At 38.8% G+C, this 19,993-nt stretch overlaps 1 protein-coding gene across 10 annotated transcripts in view; it reads right to left on the reverse strand.

The window, feature by feature from the left end:
* The window catches only part of DENND4C (DENN domain containing 4C), a 202,377-nt gene that overhangs the window by 57,089 nt on the left and 125,295 nt on the right, over positions 1 to 19,993 (reverse strand). For all 10 annotated transcript variants that reach the window (XM_020790381.3, XM_020790378.3, XM_020790382.3 and 7 more), the window contains 6 exons: positions 12,258 to 12,403; positions 11,412 to 11,447; positions 10,960 to 11,090; positions 5,886 to 6,018; positions 4,736 to 4,942; positions 270 to 398 (listed from right to left, as the gene is read on the reverse strand). In XM_020790381.3, coding sequence (XP_020646040.3) covers positions 270 to 398; positions 4,736 to 4,942; positions 5,886 to 6,018; positions 10,960 to 11,090; positions 11,412 to 11,447; positions 12,258 to 12,403 — 782 coding nt within the window. The remainder of the gene's footprint in view (positions 1 to 269; positions 399 to 4,735; positions 4,943 to 5,885; positions 6,019 to 10,959; positions 11,091 to 11,411; positions 11,448 to 12,257; positions 12,404 to 19,993) is intronic.

Here is a 19,993-nt window from a genome sequence, read left to right on the forward strand (position 1 = left end):
TATCCTCTTTCCTCAAACTTTTGAACACACATTCTCCTCTATCTCCCACTTCAGCTGCTGACTGCCTCATCAGTCAATATTTCAAATCTGAGCCCTTGGCCATCAATGCCCTCTTCTCAAAGGTCCCACCAAGGAGTTTCAACATGATTGATGAGACTTCACATCACTGCCCCAGTACTCAGGCAGTGAGCAAAAATAACAAACCTAATCAGGAAGGTTGGGATTTTTTATTCCAAATACGTATTTTTTATTTTGTATTGCTTGCTTACCTTGTTGTAGTAACCATACGTGATTGCATTTGGTTGTATGCCAGCACTTTTCATTTCAAAGAGGACCCTCACAGCCAGAACAGGATGGCCCCAAAGTCCACAGAGCAGCATTACAACTCTATAGCAAACCTAATAAAGCACATGATCGTTTATTTATAATCTAAAGCGACCAAAGCATCAGCAGTGATTGTGTCTGAGAAACATAGAGAAGGATATAATCTTTCTGCCTCAGCAATCAGCTAAGGAAGAAAAAAAATTAAATTAGCAAAACATTCAAAAATATATTGTTTGTTTGTTTGTTTGTTTGTTTATTTATTGTATTTATACCCCGCCTATCTAGTCATTTCGACCACTCTAGTTGAGGAGGCACCGCTTGCTCTACAATATAAAGCTGAAGAATATGGGTTTAAAACATGCCACCATGAGCAATCCCTAGTTCAAATCAGTGAGCTGCTTGCTGCACTGAAAGCAAGTATCTGAAGAGTGTTGGCAACTGTTGTGGCATAACTGATGCTTTCAGGCCTTGATCTAGACTGCTCTCATGCCTTCACCTCTTCTACCCTTGACCCATGGTCTCTTGCAAATTCCTGTTCCCCCAGGAAAACAAAGGATAAGGCCCTGTTAATTTTCTTCCCACTGCTTGGGAAATAGGGAAAGGGAACAAGCAGATGATTTTCTCTGCTTTAATGAACAAAACAAAAAGGGATCTCTGTCCACCCACACTCATCAGGAAAGGATTGAAAGATCCCCTGGGTCTGTCTTTTCAGAACTCTTTACACAGCTTGTTAGGCACATCAGTGCTAATCCTCTAACAACCCGGGTTGTTAAAAAAATAAGAGGGATCTGTTCTAACTAACCTAATTTACCAATACAGTGGTGGTGAAGGAGGCACCAGTTTTCACAATGTCTTCTCTTTCTTCATTTTCTTTCTTTCAATTCCTTTGGATATTGCAGCACATGATTGTGTACAGCAGGGCTCCACTGCACCACCTGACATTTTCATCCTGGATAAGAGGTCTTGGTCCTATGCCTGGATGCCCAGCTCTGGTAGTATCACCATGTGGCATACAGTGTCTTGTGGTATCACATGAGGATGGATGGATGGCCACTATTATACTCAACACCATCAGCCATGGGAGATGGGACATAGCATAGCCCAATGGAGAAGCCATTGGACATAGCTGCAGCCTGTTTTAATTTGTACTAAACTGCAATCTATGTTGTGGTAGTGGCAGAAGGATTCTTTGGACTCATTAGAGTAAATGGATAGCATAAACTACAGAATTCTGGTACTGTAAGAATATTCATATAACAAACAATAAGAAAGAGAAGAGAAAGGAATTCTACAATGAAAGGAACTTTGGACCTCTTGACTCTTCCCTGCTTCCTAATGGGTGTGGGTGGGCAGGTTCTTTTTAATTTTGTTTATTAAAACAGAGAGAAAAGCACACTGTATTAGTCTAAGCCAGTGCCACACCAGAATACAAGAAATATCTGACATATGTGACAGCCGCCACAATCCTTTCTAAAAATAGTTACATGAAGCATACCACAGTTAATATGTACATTACATGAAATTATTCCAATTACATTATCATCTAGTCCAGTGAGTGTTCAGTAATGTGTGTCAACATACCTAAGTGTAAACTTAATATTAAGTACAGTGGTGCCTCACTTAACGATGTTAATTGATTCCAAAAAAAACATCGCTATGGGAAAACATCGTTAAGCGAAACACCATTTCCCATAGGAATGCATTGAAAACCAGTTAATCCGTTCCAATGGGAACGGATTACCGTCCTTAAGCGAAAATCCCCATAGGAAACATCACTAAGTGAAACAATGTTTCCCCCATTGGAAAGCCATTGAAAAGCATTGAGTCAGCTTCAATGTTTTTCAATAGCTTTTCCGATGTCTGTTTTCGCTCATTTTTAAGTGTCTTAAAATGTTTGAAACCTGTTTTAAATGCTTGAAATTGGTAGTGCACCTTGTGAAACCTATGCAAACTTAATTTGGCTTTGTTCTGAGTCTTCGTTAATTTTTGGTGTCCGTTCAATGGATTTAAATGGGGAAAACAAAAAATCACCAAAAATTAACGAAGACTCAGAACAAAGCCAAATTAAGTTTGCATAGGTTTCACAAGGTGCACTACTGATTCCAAGCATTTAAAACAGGTTTCAAACATTTTAAGACACTTAAAAATGAGCAAAAATGGACATCGTTAAGTGAAAATCCCCCATAGAGAACATGGTTAAACGATGCAGAAAATTCCTCGAAGAAACACATCGTTAAGTGAATTCTTTGTTAAACGAAGCAATCGCTAAGCGAGGCACCACTATACTAAGATGCATTTAACGTTAAGTCCTTCATACTTCAAACAATACATTTTTTTAAAAGCAGATGTGCTACCTTCGCCATCTAAAACACTGATTTCCAAACCATGTTATGGCTAATGGGATTTACAGTGCTTTGTTTCAGGTTTGGGCAAACTACCTCAGCAAAACTGAGGAGGTAACAACAGTAGCATTATTCAAATGTTTCTCAACTTGCCAAACTTGACACTCTCAATACACACCCATAAATCTCTCTCTTTCTCTCATAGATGAAATTAAGCATCTGCATCTACATGGATATCCTTTAATATTTTTAGTTAAAATAGGTTGAAATTAAAAAAGGTAAACTCATCATGCAAGGGAATTTATCCAATCCTTGATGAGGTATTATGGCCAAGGTTACTGAATTCCCCATTACAGTCCAAGTGGAAGAGAAGACTAATAATTTTAGAATGAGTGTTTAAAGTTTACAGATGATTTAAGACAACCAGCTGGAAACAATTTCCTTTTTCTGCATCAAGGAGCTGCTAATGTTACTTTCCCACAGGACATGAAGATTTCATCTAATCATTAATCTGTCTTTTTATATTACATTTTAAGGGGGGGAGAAGGACCTAAAATTATGAAATAGTCTGATAAAGGAAAAACAGATTTCTGAATACAGTGGTGCCACAACGTACGAATGTCCCGACATACGACCATTTCGAATTACAACCAGTTCTGGCTGCAAAAATTTGCTTCTACTTGCGATCAGAGTTTTGAGTTACAATCAGAAAAAGGCAGGGAAAAAAGGCAGGGAATTCAAATTGCTAAACGTTGGTGGCGAAGAGGCTGCTTCTTTGTAGCTCTTTTGCCCCAGCAGTTAGAGAGTGTGCGATCAGAGGAGGCTTTGGACTGCCTGGTAGGGTGCTGCTTTCTACTTTTTAAAAACTGTTTTGGGTGGGTTTTGCGGCGTATTTTGGGCTGGGTGGTGGGATTATGTTTCTATGCTGTGATGGGTCTTGCAGGTTTTGTTTTTTGGGCTTCCCCCCTTTTCCAATGGGTCTTGCAGGGTTTGTTTGCTTTTTGAGTCCCCCCATTTCCGATGGGTCTTGCAGTGTTTGTTTTTTGGGCTTTTTCCCCCATTTCCGATGGGTCTTGCAGGGTTTGTTTGCTTTCTGCATTGCTTTTTTTTGCATTTCTGAAGGGTCTTGCATAGTTGTTTGCTTTCTCCTTTACTCCCCCCCCCCATTTCCGAAGGATCTTGCACGGTTTGTTTGCTTCCCCCCCCCCCCCTTTGGCCAGAATGAATTAATCACGTTTCCAATGAGACTTGCAGGGTTTTTTGGTGATTTTTTTTGGTGATTTTTTTTCTTCGGCCGGAACGGATTAATTGCATTTCAATGCATTCCTATGGGAAATGGTACTTCATCTTACGACCATTTCGAGTTACAACTGAGTTCCGGAACCAATTAAGTTTGTAAGTCGAGGCACAACTGTATGTGTCTGATAGCGGGATTTGGAAGACTTTGTCCCCTGAGAGAAGGCTATCTGAATTTTGTCTTTTTAACAACATGTAACCTGAAGTGCATTAACCCATGCATGGATAGCTCAAATATAGACAGAGAACATAATGAAAGAAAGGTGATGGTATTGATAAAACCATAATGTTTTGGGCCCTCAGTACATGGCAGAACAGGGATTGCCCATCCGACATGCACTTTGCAAGCTGGCTGGCTGAGTGTACTGAACACGACGAATGATTTACCACCTGAAATCTACCTTGCCCCCTCCCTGATGTCTTTTAAAAAGCTCTTTAAAACATTCTTGTTCTGACAGACCTTTCAGAGGTCCCCAATTAAGACCAGAGTGCACTAGTCTTTCATCTAATTACTTCCTTCTTTAATTTTCTTAATAATGGTTTACATGTTCTAAATGTCTTAATTGTTCCTTATTCAATTTAATATGTTATTTATTTTATGCTGGCACTGATTGTGTAATGTTTTTGTTATGCTCTTATTATTCATGTTAACTGCCCAGAGTAACAGTTGGGTTAGATGGGCAGTATAAAAAGTAATTAATTAATTAAATAAATAAATACAGATTGAATATATTCACATCTCTTCATGAGGTTTAGCGATTTTCTCAACTTACTTCATCTAAAGGTTCTACATCCATTTTCTTCATTTTGATGAGTACTTCATATGTTTGCTGTAAAGCTGTGACCTTGCAATTGGATGCTCTAACATAAGCTGGGAGACAAATGAACCATAAGCTGTAACAATGACTGAAGAGACACTTGGCCCACTGTGGAGGATTTGTGTAGTATCTCTTAGCTTGCTTATGAGCTGCTTTTATCTCCTGCAGAACAGAAAAGTATACCAAAATATTAACAATGATCAGGTGGCATGTCATATCTGCAATGCAGAAAGATGGGATATGTGTGCGTTTCATGCATGTCATTTCTGAAGCCATTGCTGAGCTTTCAGGTCTCAGTCCTTCTCCTCTTCTGGATAAGCCATTCTCAACAAGGGCCATATGGTCTCCTGGCACTTTTGAAGGGGGGCACATACTGGAATGGGACATGGTGGCGCTGCAGGTTAAACCGCAGAAGCCACTGTGCTGCAAGGTCAGAAGATCAGCAGTTGTAAGATCGAATCCACGTGATGGAGTGAGCTCCTGTCGCTTGTCCCAGCTGCTCCCAAACGAGCAGTTCGAAAGCATGTAAATGCGAGTAGATAAATAGGTACCATCACGGTGGGAAAGGAACCGCCTTCTGTGTCTAGTCACACTGGCCACGTGACCATGGAAACTGTCTTCGGACAAGTACTGGCTCTACGGCTTGGAGACTGGGATAAGCAATGTGCCCTAGAGTCGTACACAACTGGACTAAATGGCAAGGGGAATCTTTACCTTTACCTTACATACTGGAAACAGTTTTTCACACACAATCTTATAAGGTCCATTATGTAACTTATACAGCCCTGATTTGGCCTATATTTCTTTCATATTATATTTTTCTATCTTTCATATTATGTTTTTCAAAAAAAAGGGGGTGTGTGTATGTGAGAGAATGACTGATCTAAAGCATTTTATCCTGATCTTCAGCCAAAGACTTGCAGATAAAAAACAAACAAGGCAATCCTTGCCCTTAGGCTTATACTAGACCTACTGTGAGACTGCAACTGCCAGCTACCCTCATCTTGGCTGATGGGAGTTCAACAACATCCAGAAGGGTGCATGTTTACTTACTTCTATGCATCTATACATTATAGTCACAAAACATTTTAAAATCAAAACTGACCTGTTTTGTCCTCTTCGCCATTAGTGCTGGACTATTGGAAACATTGCCACCAGCTGGATGTCTCTTGAATGAAAGCCTGAGCTCCTGTGGTCTGTCAAATAGTTTTAAATCTAGCCTAGGGAACGTTTTATAGCTGGAAGAAAAGGGTCAAAAATATGTGAACTACTCTGCTGTTTGTTTTAACACAAAATATTTAGCATAAGATATATACCTTGGCTTTACACAAAAAATAATTATATATCAATGCATTAGCCATCTTTCTAAAAGAGGAGTGGATTAAATGGAATGTGATGAAAGAATTGTATCAGAACACCGTGTATTAGAACATTGTACATAAGAGTATTTAAGGTGAAAGAATGATCTCTAATCCTTTAGATAGCATTTACACGTCACTTGAATGAAGGCATAAATGTGGAGAGAGACAGAGAATCCAGAGTTTCATCGATTGGAATTCCAGGAAATCCTGTAAATGAAGGCAAAAGGGAGGCAGATTCCTTCCCTTCCCTCTGCAGAGTTGTCTTTTCACTTGCAAACCTACTATGGTAGATTTCGGATGGGGGACAGTTCTTGTGGAGCAATACCTCTTGGGGCTACAAAGGTTACTGAAATTTGCAAAACTTGCACCCCTTTCACTAATTATGTCAGATTCGCCAGCATGTGAACTATAGTGAGATCTAACTCATTTCCACAAATGAAAGGAGGTTTCTGTCAGCCAAACAAAATTATTTGGATTGAATTGCAGGAATTGAACAAGGGTTTGGGTGTGACAAATGAATTCATTCATTTTTATATCAATTTATCCACATGGTATCTAACAAATTCTGTGTGAATTTTGACAAGTAGAATGAAGCAGAGAGATGCTATATGTGTAATTCAGGTCCTGATTTCTCTTCCATATTCAAAACCAGCTACATATTTATTTAGATCCAAACATAACATTTTCACATTAGGTTATATTTAGAATTCTAAACTTCATGATTCCAGTATGACATTATCTTTTTTGATTTTAAAAATGTTAGGATATGATGGACAATTTGTTATTTTCACATTCCACAATAGTTCTGAAAATCAGGAGTCCCCAAAGGATCTCCACATTGCTAACAATTATGCCGTATTACTTTGTTAATAAAAGTGGGTAGAAGGAAGCTGCAGCAGAAACTGGCCACTATGGTTCCAATGTTGACAGAACAGCTGAATTCAGAACAGACCAAAATGAAGGTTGTATGTATATTTCAATAGTTAGAAGTCAAACACAAGAAGTAATACTAACTTAGGGCTTGGCTACATGTCACAATGCTCTTGGTTTTGCATTGGGTTTAGCATCCTTGAAATCAATTGAAAAATATATGCATATAGAGTGTACAGCCAAGTGCTCACCTTTTTGGTTGGAAAGCAAGTTTTTTAAAGCACCCAGGGGGTTGTTTATTTTAAGTTGATTCTAGTGATGATTTTTAAAACTCGTTTTGGGATGTCTAAATGCATGTGTTGGGAGTAAAAAGTGTCTGTGGGAGGTCTGCAGGGTTTGCTGAAACAGGTGCCAAATAAAGGTGGTTTTGGACTGCAGAATACCCATCGGTCCAAACTCCTCCTTTAAAAAAAAACAGTTTCTATTTTATCGCTATATCATTCTACCTATGGCAGTTCAAAATTTATTTTAAAAATTTAATATTAAAATTGGGAGAAGACTGGGGATAGGTTGCTGCTGCTGTCATCCCCACAGCTGTGCTAAAACTTGTGATTCTTGCTCCCCTAACCACTTTCTGTAAACTCAGCCCCACTGTAACATGGACTGTTCCTTCCCGCTCGGCTCTGCTGCACCCTCAGCAGCTGGAGAAAGTAGGTGGCTGGTCTTCAGTGGGAGGAAAATCTGCCACCATCCATGCATCCTATTCCTGGCCTGAGATAAGCATTCACTGAGTAGAAGGCTGGGAGACACTCGCCTTCCCATTTACAGTGGTGCCTCGCAAGGCGATTGCCTCGCCGGATGAAAAACTCGCTAGACAAAATGGTCCGGCGAGGTTTTTGGTGCCTCGCAAGACGATTCTTCCTATGGCCGTTTTTCTCACGACGAATGCGCTTGCAGAGGCTAGCCCAGCACCATTTTTGAAGAGGGCACCCTTTCTCCCCGCCTTCAGCAAACCTCCGAACAGAAAAAGGAAGAAAAAAGAAAGCCTTTTTTCCATTCGGAGCCTTACCGAAGGCAGAGAGAAAGGGTGCGCTCTTCAAAAATGGTGCTGGAGGCTTGCTGAAGTAACAAAGGCTTTCCCCCCTTTTTCCATTAAAAGCCATACCGAAGGCAGGGAGAAATGGCGCACTCTTCAAAAATGGTGCTGGACAAGCCTCTGCAAGCACCACTCGACCGGAGCCCCCCCCCCGCCAGTCTTTCAATGGTGCAAGGGAAGCTCCCTGCCTTTGGTAAGGCTCCAAATGGAAAAAGGCTTTCTTTTTTTTCCTTTTTCCATTCGGAGCACAATCTTCAAAAATGGTGCTGTACAAGCCTCTGCAAGTGCTGCTTAGCGCTCAGAGGGAACCCCGCCAGTCTTCCGATGGTGCAAGGGAAGCCCCAGGGGACCTCCTAAGGTGACGGTCTGGGCGAGGGGAACCCCTGCCAGTCCTCTGATGGTGCTTCCCCAGCTCCCTAACTGGTAAGTGACTTTTAAAAAAAATTCCCATAGGAACACATTAATTAAATTTCAATGCATTCCTATGGGAAACTGCAGCTCACAAGACGAAAATATCGCAAGATGACATTAACCCCGGAATGGATTAATTTCGTCTTGCAAGGCACCACTGTACTTACAACATACAGGTACGACATGGGGGGGTACAATTTGCATGAAGACACATGTTGTTGTTTAGTCGTTTATTTGTGTCCGACTCTTTGTGACCCCATGGACCAGAGCACGCCAGGCTCTCCTATCTTCCACTGCATCCTGGAGTTGTGTCAAATTCATGTTGGTCGCGTCGATGACCCTGTCCAACCATCTCATCATCTGTCGTCCCCTTCTCCTCTTGCTCTCACACTTTCCCAACATCAAGGTCTTTTCCAAGGAGTCTTCTCTTCTCATGAGATGGCTAAAGTATTGGAGCCTCAGCTTCCGGAACTGTCCTTCCAGTGAGCACTCAGGTTTTATTTCCTTTAGAATGGATAGGTTTGTTTGCCTTGCAGTCCAGGGGACTCTCAAGAGCCTCCTCCAGCACCACAACTCAAAGGCATCAATTCTCTGGCGGTCTGCTTTCTTTATGGTCCACCTCTCGCTTCCATACATCACTACAGGAAAAACCATAGCTTTGACTATTCGGACTTTTGTTGGCAAGGTGATGTCTCTGCTTTTTAAGATGCTGTCAAGGTTTGTCATCGCTTTCATCCCAAGAAGCAGGCGTCTTTTAATTTCGGGGCTGCTGCCTCCATCTGCAGTGATCATGGAGCCCAAGAAAGTAAAATCTGTCACTGCCTCCATATCTTCCCTTTCTATTTGCCAGGACGTGATGGGACCAGTGGCCATGATATCAGGGTTTTTTATATTGAGCTTCAGACCGTTTTTTACACTCCCCTTTCACCCTCATTAGGAGGTTCCTTAATTCCTCCTCACTTTCTGCCATCAGAGTGGTATCATCTGCATATCGGAGGTTGTTGATATTTCTTCCGGCAATCTTAATTCCAGCTTGGGATTCCTCTAGTCCAGCCTTTCGCATGATGTATTCTGCATATAAGTTGAATAAGCAGGGGAACAGTGTACAGCCTTGTCGTACTCCTTTCTCAGTTTTGAACCAATCAGTTGTTCCATATCCAGTTCTAACTGTTGCTTCCTATCCCATGTATAGGTTTCTCAGGAGATAAATAAGGTGGTGAGGCACTCTCATTTCTTTAAGGACTTGCTATAGATTGCTGTGGTCCACACAGTCAAAGGCTTTTGCATAGTCAATGAAGCAGAAGAAGATTTTTTCTGGAACTCTCTGGCTTTCTCCATAATTCAGTGCATGTTAGCAATTTGGTCTCTAGTTCCTCTGGCCCTTCAAAATCCAGCTTGTACTTCTGGGAGTTCTCGGTCCACATACTGCTGAAACCTACCTTGTAGGATTTTGAGCATCACCTTACGAGCGTGTGAAATGAGTGCAATTGTTCGGTAGTTGGAGCATTCTTTGGCACTGCCCTTCTTTGGGATTGGGATGTAGAGTGATCTTTTCCAGTCCTCTGGCCACTGTTGAGTTTTCCAAACTTGCTGGCATATTGAATGTAGCACCTTAACAGCGTCATCTTTTAAGATTTTGAATAGTTCCACTGGAATGCCATCACCTCCACTGGCCTTGTTGTTAGACAAGCTTTCTAAGGCCCACTTGACTTCACTCTCCAGGATATCTGGCTCAAGGTCAGCAACCACATTATCTGGGTTTTCAGCAACATCCAAATCTTTCTGGTATAATTTCTCTGTGTATTCTTGCCACCTCTTCTTGATGTCTTCTGTTTCTGTTAGGTCCCTCCCATTTTTGTCCTTTATCATGTTCATCTTTGCACAAAATGTTCCTTTAATATATCTGATTTTCCTGAACAGATCTCTGGTTTTTCCCTTTCTATTATTTTCCTCTATTTCCTTGCATTGTTCATTTAAGAAGGCCCTCTTGTCTCTCCTTGCTATTCTTTGGAAGTCTGCATTCAATTTTCTGTAACTTTCCCTATCTCCCTAGCATTTTGTTTCCCTTCTCTTCTCTGCTATTTCTAAGGCCTCGTTGGACAGCCACTTTGCTTTTTTGCATTTTCTTTTGTTTGGGATGGTTTTTGTTGCTGCCTCCTGTACAATGTCACGAGCCTCAATCAAAAATTCTTCAGGCACGCTGTTTCCCAAATCTAGTTCCTTAAATCTGTTCTTCACTTCCACTGTGTATTCATAAGGGATTTGGTTTAGACCCACACACCGACACAAAAACCATGTGAGATTCTATAGATTCTTAAAAATCCAAACTAGTTCCTGATTCAATTCAATACTGTAGTAAACCCTTATTAGTAAACATAACTTTTTAAAATAAATAAGAGCAGTGACAAAAAGCAGCCAGTTTTCATTGGACAATACAATACCTGTATTTTGGTAATCTCTCCAGCCCATCATCAGGAGGAGGCTCGGGTGGCATGATAAACACTGTGTGCTCACTCTTCTGTGATTCATCAAGTTCAATCAACCGGGTATCCTCTGCAGAGTCCACTTCGCCCTGCAAATACAGCATATCCCAGTTTCAAGTCAAGACTTGAAATGTCTTAGCCTGCAGTCTTAAGTACAGGAAGCAGTAACAAGAAAACATGTGTGAACAGCTGAATGTACACCTTCCATCTACATGCCAAGTCTGACATAAGGACTACTGGGAAATCAACGCTGGTCGAGTGTAGAAACCATACAAGATGTTGGTGTCAGATATATTGAACTAATATATAAACAACTACAATACAAGTGACGGAACAACCACATTTTCCATTCTTGTTTCATTACCAAATATACTTAATCACCATATACAACTTAAGATAAATAAACATACCTTTTCTCCCTTTTCTGACCCTTTCTCAGGAAAAAGCTAGAAAAGGGAATAGAAATAAAATTAGCAATGCTTTTTATCTTTTAATGAGCATAATGTATTTTTATGTCCAAACAGTTTTATTCTTCTAACCCAGCAAAAGCCTTAACAGAATATTTATACATAGTTCTGAAGGCTATGAGACTGGAGTAAAAATCAGAACACTGAACAAATAAGTATGGGACTGTCCAGAATAGAGGAGACTCATATAACTCTTAGTTCTCCCAACACACTGATTGGAAGAAGCCACAATGGCCTATGGACTCATGTTATACAGCAGGGGTCCCCAACCCCTGGTCCACCACCTGACACTGATCCGTGGCCTAGGCAGAAGCGGGCTGCGGGCACAGATCTCCTGCCCCCTGTTAACACCCCCCACAAGCACACCCCGCACATGTACTTGAGCACGCCACGCCCCCACATGCCCTCCCAACCGGTTCACAGTTGGGAAAAGTTGGGGGCCACTGTTATACAGGGAATGCAAGCTATAGACATATCATCTGAACAGACCCAAAATGTTCACAAGTTATTACAAAGATTGTCTAGTCCATTCTCACTCATTAACAGGGCCAAATATTGTATTTGTATTTAGTAATATACACGTAATAACAGAACAGCTCTTTGAGCATTTTCTACATAAGGCACAACACAAAGCAAGAGAAGAAATCAACCAAAACAGCTCCAGAAGGCAGAATTTCATTCACAACTGCAAATACATATTCAGGGTATCATTACAGAATCAAAAGCTGCAGACATATAAAAGACATAGCCAACTATTATCAAATTTATGTAGAAAAAAAAGGCCTTTACCTTTTCTATACAGTCATCAAAAAATGCCAAGCCAGTATCTTTGTCACTCACAAAACTGCATTCTTCAATGAAGCGGCTGAATATCTGTGTCTTTGTTAAAACCGTGTAGAATTTTGTGTAGGCCCGGTCTCTACTTTTTAAAAATCCTAGTTTTAAATAACCACACCAAAATAGTTTAAAATATTTGCTTAAATAAAAGGATAACAATTTTCTCATGTTATCTGTTTAACCTTCTACTGAGAGTTTCCCCATTATATTTGAAAGATTCATTTCAAAATTCATTCTGCTGCTAGTAAAGTACTTTTTAAAATACAAAACACTATAGAACTCTTTTTTTATAATATCCCATTTCTCTTCAGAAATACATTGATTCACTTCCAGGGGTATAACCTTTCCCTTTTTCAAAGACACATACCAGAAATAACATAATATAAAATAAAAATGAAACTAGACCCAATGGTGGTGGTGAGCACAGAGTTGATAACTGTGGGTTTTTAAAAATTCTTTTTAAGTTGATATGTTAGAGTTTGTTATTCTTATTTTTTTTTGAAATTAATAAAACTGTTCAATTTATAGAACTCACTACTCAGAAAGGGATTCTTTTTTGAAAAAAAATCTAGAATAATGGTGTGTTTTTCCCACTTACACTCTATTTTGTGCAACATGAAAAGGCAAAAAAGTTCTGTTCCAATACATGAGACTTGCTCTTTTAAATGTTTGTGTAAAAAAAGCTTTCAAAGGAATCACACCTTCCTGTTTCTAGTTTTTAATTATCAAGTTTCTGAGGGTTGGTACTGCACAACAAATGGTAACTTCCTACAATAAATATATTGCTCATTATAACAGTATCTGCAGGTTCAGACAACTATTTGTACTTTGTGATATATGCTAGTTTTATTCTATGAATAATATGTTGTAGTGACAGTAATCCTAATCAGTTTAAGACAAATTGCTGGTTCAGACATTTGGTGTGTGATCATCTGAAGGAGAGTGGGATTGTAGTCAGAAAATAATGGAGACTGTTAGGTTCAAAGTGACATGATTTTAAGGCACTGGAATGTGTAAGACAAATGAGACTGCTTTTCAGATTCACTGACTGCCTGGTACAGAGAGAACTGCGATAACAAAGCAAGGACAAAGAGGCCCTGCGTGAAACCCAAACATATACTATCTTAATTAGTAACAAGATAACACACTTGGATCTTCATGTGAATTCTGGGTGGAGAGTTGTGTTACGCCTCTTTGAAGTTAATTGGCTTACAGCTATTGAGTGTAAAAAGTAGGAGGTCTGAGAGATGTAAGAAAAAGATGGATGATGGGATGTGTTTAAGCTTCTTTTAGCTTTTCAAGCTTTTTGGAGTTTTTCCGAATTGATTGTGCTATGTGAGGGAATGCTTACAGAATGTAGCATGGTAAGGAGAAGGAGTTGGTGGGAATAGCCCACTTTACCTTAGATTTTAGTGTTTCTTATTTAGATAAGAAATAGCAGCTTTATTTAACCATTGTAATATTTGGATATGTGCTAATGCTCTTGCAGACAAACTGTTTCTAAGAATCTATATTTTCTTAATAAAAATTAATTACCGTATTTTTCGCACCATAAGACGCACTTTTTTTCCACAAAACAGGGGGGTGGAAAGTCTGTGCGTCTTACGGAGCGAAGAAAACAGATTATATTTTCCTGTTTTCTTCTCCTAAAAAATTGGTGCGTCTTATGGAAAGGTGCGTCTTATGGAGCGAAAAATACGGTACAAATCTCAACTGAGGACTAGTCTCTTGAACAGCAAGGTTACACTTAAATCCAGTGGATTGGAATAGGTCACTAACTTGCTACCACTGAGAGGTCCTTCCTAGCAGAGCTGTCTGTGTGTTCTGAGGTAACACAGAGCCCGTACTTAAACGTAAGCAAAAGTTTTCTTTAATGGCCAGGCTTGTCCATGGGGCAGATGCTATATACTCCTGAGGTTTAGAGGACCTACCTCAGAAAAAGATGGTAGATTTGTGCCCACAGTGACTCCCTGTCCAAACCTCATACTCTCTTTAGGGAGATCTTGAGTGTTACATGGTGTACACGTTTGGTTGAAATGTCAGTGTAGCTCCCCCAAAAAACAACAATGGCTAGAATCTTGTTTTATTATATTGACCTTACATGCTTTTTTAATTCTTGGCAACAGGATTTTGGCTAATTTTCTTCAATGTCATGGCTTTCCAGATACCTAGAATCCATACCACCAAGGTAGAGCAGAGATGATTTTACTATTTCTCACTTTTTTTCTGGAAGAGTACAAGCTCTATATGCTGAAAAAACTATCCTCCTTATACACAACAAATGCTATTTAAATCAAGATTACTTGCTTTTCAAGATGAGATTTCATGCACTTTACAAGAACAAGGAGGGCATTTCAGGCAAAAAAGGAGACAGGACAATTGGATAACTCTGACATATCTCTGTACATCTTGATATCACGTTGACCTTATGTCCAGGGTGGGGGGTGAGGAATGAATACATACAGTAATTTGCCAGTATCTCCAAAAGTCAAATGTAATTACTTTTGACAAGCCTTTTGGAACATATGTACCATGTCTAAACTACTGCATTATTGAAATGACTCCCAGTGGGTGTGGCTGGCAAAAGCAGCAAGATTCTGATTGCAAGGATCGAAGCTGTGGCGGTTTCAGATTACCAGCAAGTCAGCTAAGAGATTTTTTCAGCTGACTCAAAAGTTACATCTAGGAGAGGATGAACTAGGAGGAGAGTCAAACGCTGACTCCAGAGATGGGGGGGGGGGAATCTGTGAATAGAAGAAAGGGAGTTGAAAAACAGACTTGCCAGGAGGAGGATATGCAAGGCAGCCACAACACTGTGGGTTTTCTATGGAAAACAAGCCATCCGCTTTATTTTTAAAAGAGGAGATAGGAGATAGAATGCAAAACATACTGCGAATAAAGACTTTTTCAACGGACTATTAACTAACAATTAAGAGAACTGGAGGGGGTTTGGAAGGTTACAAAGAACAGAGCAAGGTGAGAAGCAAAGTGAGTATTGTCAGAGCGGAGTGAGTCCTTTAAAAGAGAAAATAACAAAAGACCTTAGGATAACATAATGGGAGTTTGTGATTGAAAAGACCAAATTAAGAGCAAGAAAAGAATAGGAAAAGAAAAGGAAGAAATCAAAGACCACAAGGAAGACTGAGTAAGACTGGCTGGAAGGCAAGGAAAAACAACCTGGGGCGGAATTGAAAAAAACTGAGGATAAACTGGAATAACCAACGGTTTGAACATAACATTGGTTTATGAATAATGAGAGTTTGAGATTTGAAGGACTATCTTAAAGTCTCTAGGAACATTCAAAAAGATTTGGTGGATTACAATAGAAACTAAAAGAAAGAACTGTAAAGATCTGTTTAAACTAACCTTGGCCAATATACCAGCTGTGATAAGGTGATTAGAATTAGCAGCTGGAGAAAAGGGCTGGAATTAGCAAAGACTGAAGCGGTTTAGAGACTTAAGAAATATATGTTATTTACTGTGACTGTTGGTTTACAACTTATTGACATACTTGCTTTGGTGGTATTTGAACTGATATTTAACTCTGTTTCAAAATTAATATTAAGTAGATAAGAGAAGTTAAAGATTGGAGACAGAAGTGGATATGTTTTAAGGGTACAAAATGGTAAAGGAAACACTAAGTACTGAAAACATAAAAATATACATTGGAAAAGTTAAGAATGCAGAAAGAAAAGGATAAGCAAAAGCCAATGCAGACAAGAAAATTGTCTATAGATTTCCAAACAAAGCCCCCCTCCTTCTGTTCAAGATCCAGTGGAAAGCCTTTTGTTAGAGTTTAAAAGTATGGAAAATAAGATGTTAGAACAAATGAATGAAATCAAACAAGAAATGAGAGAGGTAAAACATCAAGTTAAAGCTGATCTAGATCAGTTTAAAAGCTCTATATCTCAAATGGAACAAGATGTAAAAACAATAAAAGAAGATCTGACTGAAACCCAAGAAAAGATTAGTAAATTGGAGGTGCTAAAAGAAAGGGAAAAGGTAGAACAGAGAGAAAGCAAAGAGTCAATTGTTAGATGAGAAATGAGACAGAGAGTAAAATGCTTAAAAATTAGAGATATCCCAGAAGAGGGAGAACAGGAAGACCTGTATAAACTTCTAATTCCAGCTCTGGTCAAATTTATTAGGGTAAAAATAAAAGACTTCCAATGAGAAAGAGATAAAAATTTTAGAATAGACTCAGTAGTGGTGAAGAAAAAGAATCTACCAAGGGATATTGTAGTATATTTTACATGAGAGTACACGAAAAATAAAATCCTACAGGAAAATTACCGTATATTAGAAAACTAGAAATAGGAGGAAATGAAAATATATAAGGATATTCCATCTCAAGTATTAAAAGCAATAAGAGATTACTATTTTTGACAAAAATATTGCAAAAAAGATGAAATATAAATGGGAAATGACTGAGGGAATTTCACTGCAGTTCAGAGCAAAATGGTTTAGAATTAATTCCACTCAAAAGCAGAGGAACTTTTGAGAAAATATGGGACAGATCTGGATAAGACAGAAGAAGGGCAGGAAGGGGAAAATAGGGAGAAAGAAAAAGGAAAGTTTCTAGAGTCACAAGATCTTAAAGAAGCAAGACCAGAAGTAGAAAAAAGAAACTTCACAAATTTAGAGGCAAGGGAACAAGAGGAAGAAGGGATAGACTCAGAGGAATCAGGAAAGGAAGAAGAGGAAGGAGAAAAAGAGATTTAAAAGCAAAGAAAGTAGAGGACTAAAATGGCAAATAAAATTTTGACTTGGAATGTCCAGGGACTGAACTCTGAAAAATAAACAATGAAAACAAGTGTTCTATTTCTTGGGAATTGAAAGAAACCAAATAATTTGCTTACAAGAAACCCATATTAGAAAACAGGATGTTAAATATCCAAAGAATGGGAAAATAGGGAAATGCTATAATTCAGCCTTCTCAAAAAAAGAGAAGAGAGGGGTAGCTATCTGTGTGCTAGAAAACTGTCTATCAAAAGAAATATTAAATGATGAGGAAGAAAGATGTATAGAAGTAGAAATTCAAATACAAGGAAAAACAATAAATGTGATTTCAGTATATGCACCAATAGAAGGAAAAGTGAATTTCTTTCAAAAATTAACACAAAAATTACTAGAATTAGAAAGAGATGAATTGATTATAGCAGGGGATATGAATGGAGTAATAAATCTGATCAGAAATCTGAAAATAAAATAAAAGAGAATAAGGGAAATTACAAAAAAAATTTTTTTTGACATGTTGGATGTTTTCACATTAGAGGATATTTGGAGAATACTGTAAAACATGGAGATACCAGAGAATATACTTTTTATTCAGGCAGACATAAATCATTATCAAGAATTGATCTATTCTAACAAATAAAACATTCCTTAATTGGAACCAAGAAGTAAAAATCCTACCAAAACCATGCGCAGATACTAATCCTATAATACTGGTTATGAAAAAGGAAAGAAAAGAGTACTCATGGAGATTGAATGAAAACTTACTAAAAGAGGAAATTTTAGTAAGTAAATTTCAGTTCGGTTGAGGACCGAACTGAATGAATACTTTAAACAAAATATGAACAAGGAGACAAAAATAAAAACAATTTGGGAGGCAGGAAAATCAGTCCTACGTGGATTAATAATGGGAAAAAAACTGGGAATTAAAAAGAGGAAACAAAGGCAAGAAAAACTTTTAGAAAAAATTATGGAGAAAAAACTAGAGATTACCGAAAATTCCAAAAAAAAAAGAAATGTTAAAAGAGATTTTAAAAAAAAAACCTACAGAATCAGCTGTCGGAACTCATGCTAGGAGAGATAGAGAGAAAAATAAACTTTACTAAACAAAAATTCTACAAAAAAGGAAATAAACCAAGTAAATGGTTAGCTTACCAAGTATGGAAAAAAAGAGAACAAAATATAATAAGAGAAATCAGAAAGGGAGAGGAAATATTTTCTGACTCAAAGATTCAAAGGGATATATTTAAAAAAATACTTTTTAAAGAAAAGAATTTAAGGAAAAAAGAAGAAAATCAAATATACTTAAAAAGTCAAGACCTACCTAAACTAAATGATGACCAGAGAATTAGATTAAATGCCACAATACTGACAATGGAAATACAAGAGGCAAAAACTAAAACAGGGAACACCGGGTCCAGATGGCTTTTCCACACTATATAAAAAAGTATCAGAGGAACTGACGCCTCCATTAAAGGAGACAATAAATCAGATTTTACTGGAAGGATACCCAGAAACATGAGGAGAAGCCAACATAATAATTATCCCCAAAGAAAATAGAGATCCAAAGGATCCAAAAAATTATAGACCCATATCACTGTTAAATGTAGATTACAAAATATTTGCTCAAATATCAGCAGAGAGAAGATTTGAGAGGGTATTAAAGGAATGGATTGGGGAAGATCAAGGATTCTTACCACAAAGTCATATGAGACCAAATGTAAGATTGGTAATAGACGTGTCTGAATTCTGTGAACAACATCCAGAGAAGAAGTTAGGAATGTTTTTTCTAGATGCAGAAAAAATGTTCGATAATATTAATTGGAAATTTATGTTTAAAGTTCTAGATACAATAGAAGTAGGAGATAATTTTTTAAAATGGATAAAAAGCATATATAGCAAACAAAATGCAAGAATAGTAAACAGAGAGAAAACTAATCAATGTCGGATTTTAAAAGGAACACGCCAAGGATGTCCACTCTCACCCTGTTGTTCAAAACAACATTGGAGGTACAGTGGTGCCCCGCATAGCGAGGTTAATCCGTTCCGGATTAACCCTCGCTATGCGAAATCGTCGCTAAACGGGTAGGGGAAATGTATTGAAACGCATTAAACTTAGTTTAATGCGTTCCAATACCTTTCTTACTTACCCGTTCAGCGAGGATTCCAATTGCCGGCAGCCATTTTCGCGCCTTCGCTAAGCGAGGGCAGGGCGCAAAAACGGCTGCCGGCAGCCATTTCCGGGCTTCTGGCGGCCATTTTGGAACCGCCGATCAGCTGTTCGGCGGTTCCAAAATGGCCACAGCAATACCCGATCTTCGCAATGCGGGTTTTCCCCATTGCGACGATCGGGTATGTTTCCGTATAGCGATCCCGAAAAAGGGATCGCTATACGGAAACATCGCTATACGGTGCACTCGTTAAGCGAGGTACCACTGTACTACTAAGGAAAATAAGAAAAGAGAAACAAATTAAAAGTTTAAAAATTGAAAACACTTTAAAATAAGAGCTTTCACGGATGATATGGTAATCTTTCTGGAAGACCCATCATGTAGTATTATGAAACTTAAAGAAATAATCAGTGACTTTGGAGAATGAGCAGGTTTAATTATAAATGAAGGAAAAACTAATATACTGACAAAAATATGACAGGAAAAGACGAGAAAGAATTAGAAATTAAGGCAGGTTATAAAGTACATGGTGCCTTGAGTTACGAACGTAACTGGTTCCAGAAGACGGTCGTAACTCAAGTTGATCGTAACTCAAAGCACAATTTCCCACAGAAATACATTGAAACCCTATTAATCCATTCAAAGCATTAGTTTCCGGTGGGGATGGGAGTGGAGGGAGCCTAAACCCAAGACGCCCCCTGAGCCTCTAGGCGGTGGCTGCACCTTGCACCTTGGTAGGCTGGGCACATTCCTGCCCCCCGGGTCACACAAACAAACACACAC

This window comes from Pogona vitticeps, chromosome 2 (assembly GCF_051106095.1).
Source record: "Pogona vitticeps strain Pit_001003342236 chromosome 2, PviZW2.1, whole genome shotgun sequence".
Taxonomy (NCBI): domain Eukaryota; kingdom Metazoa; phylum Chordata; class Lepidosauria; order Squamata; family Agamidae; genus Pogona; species Pogona vitticeps.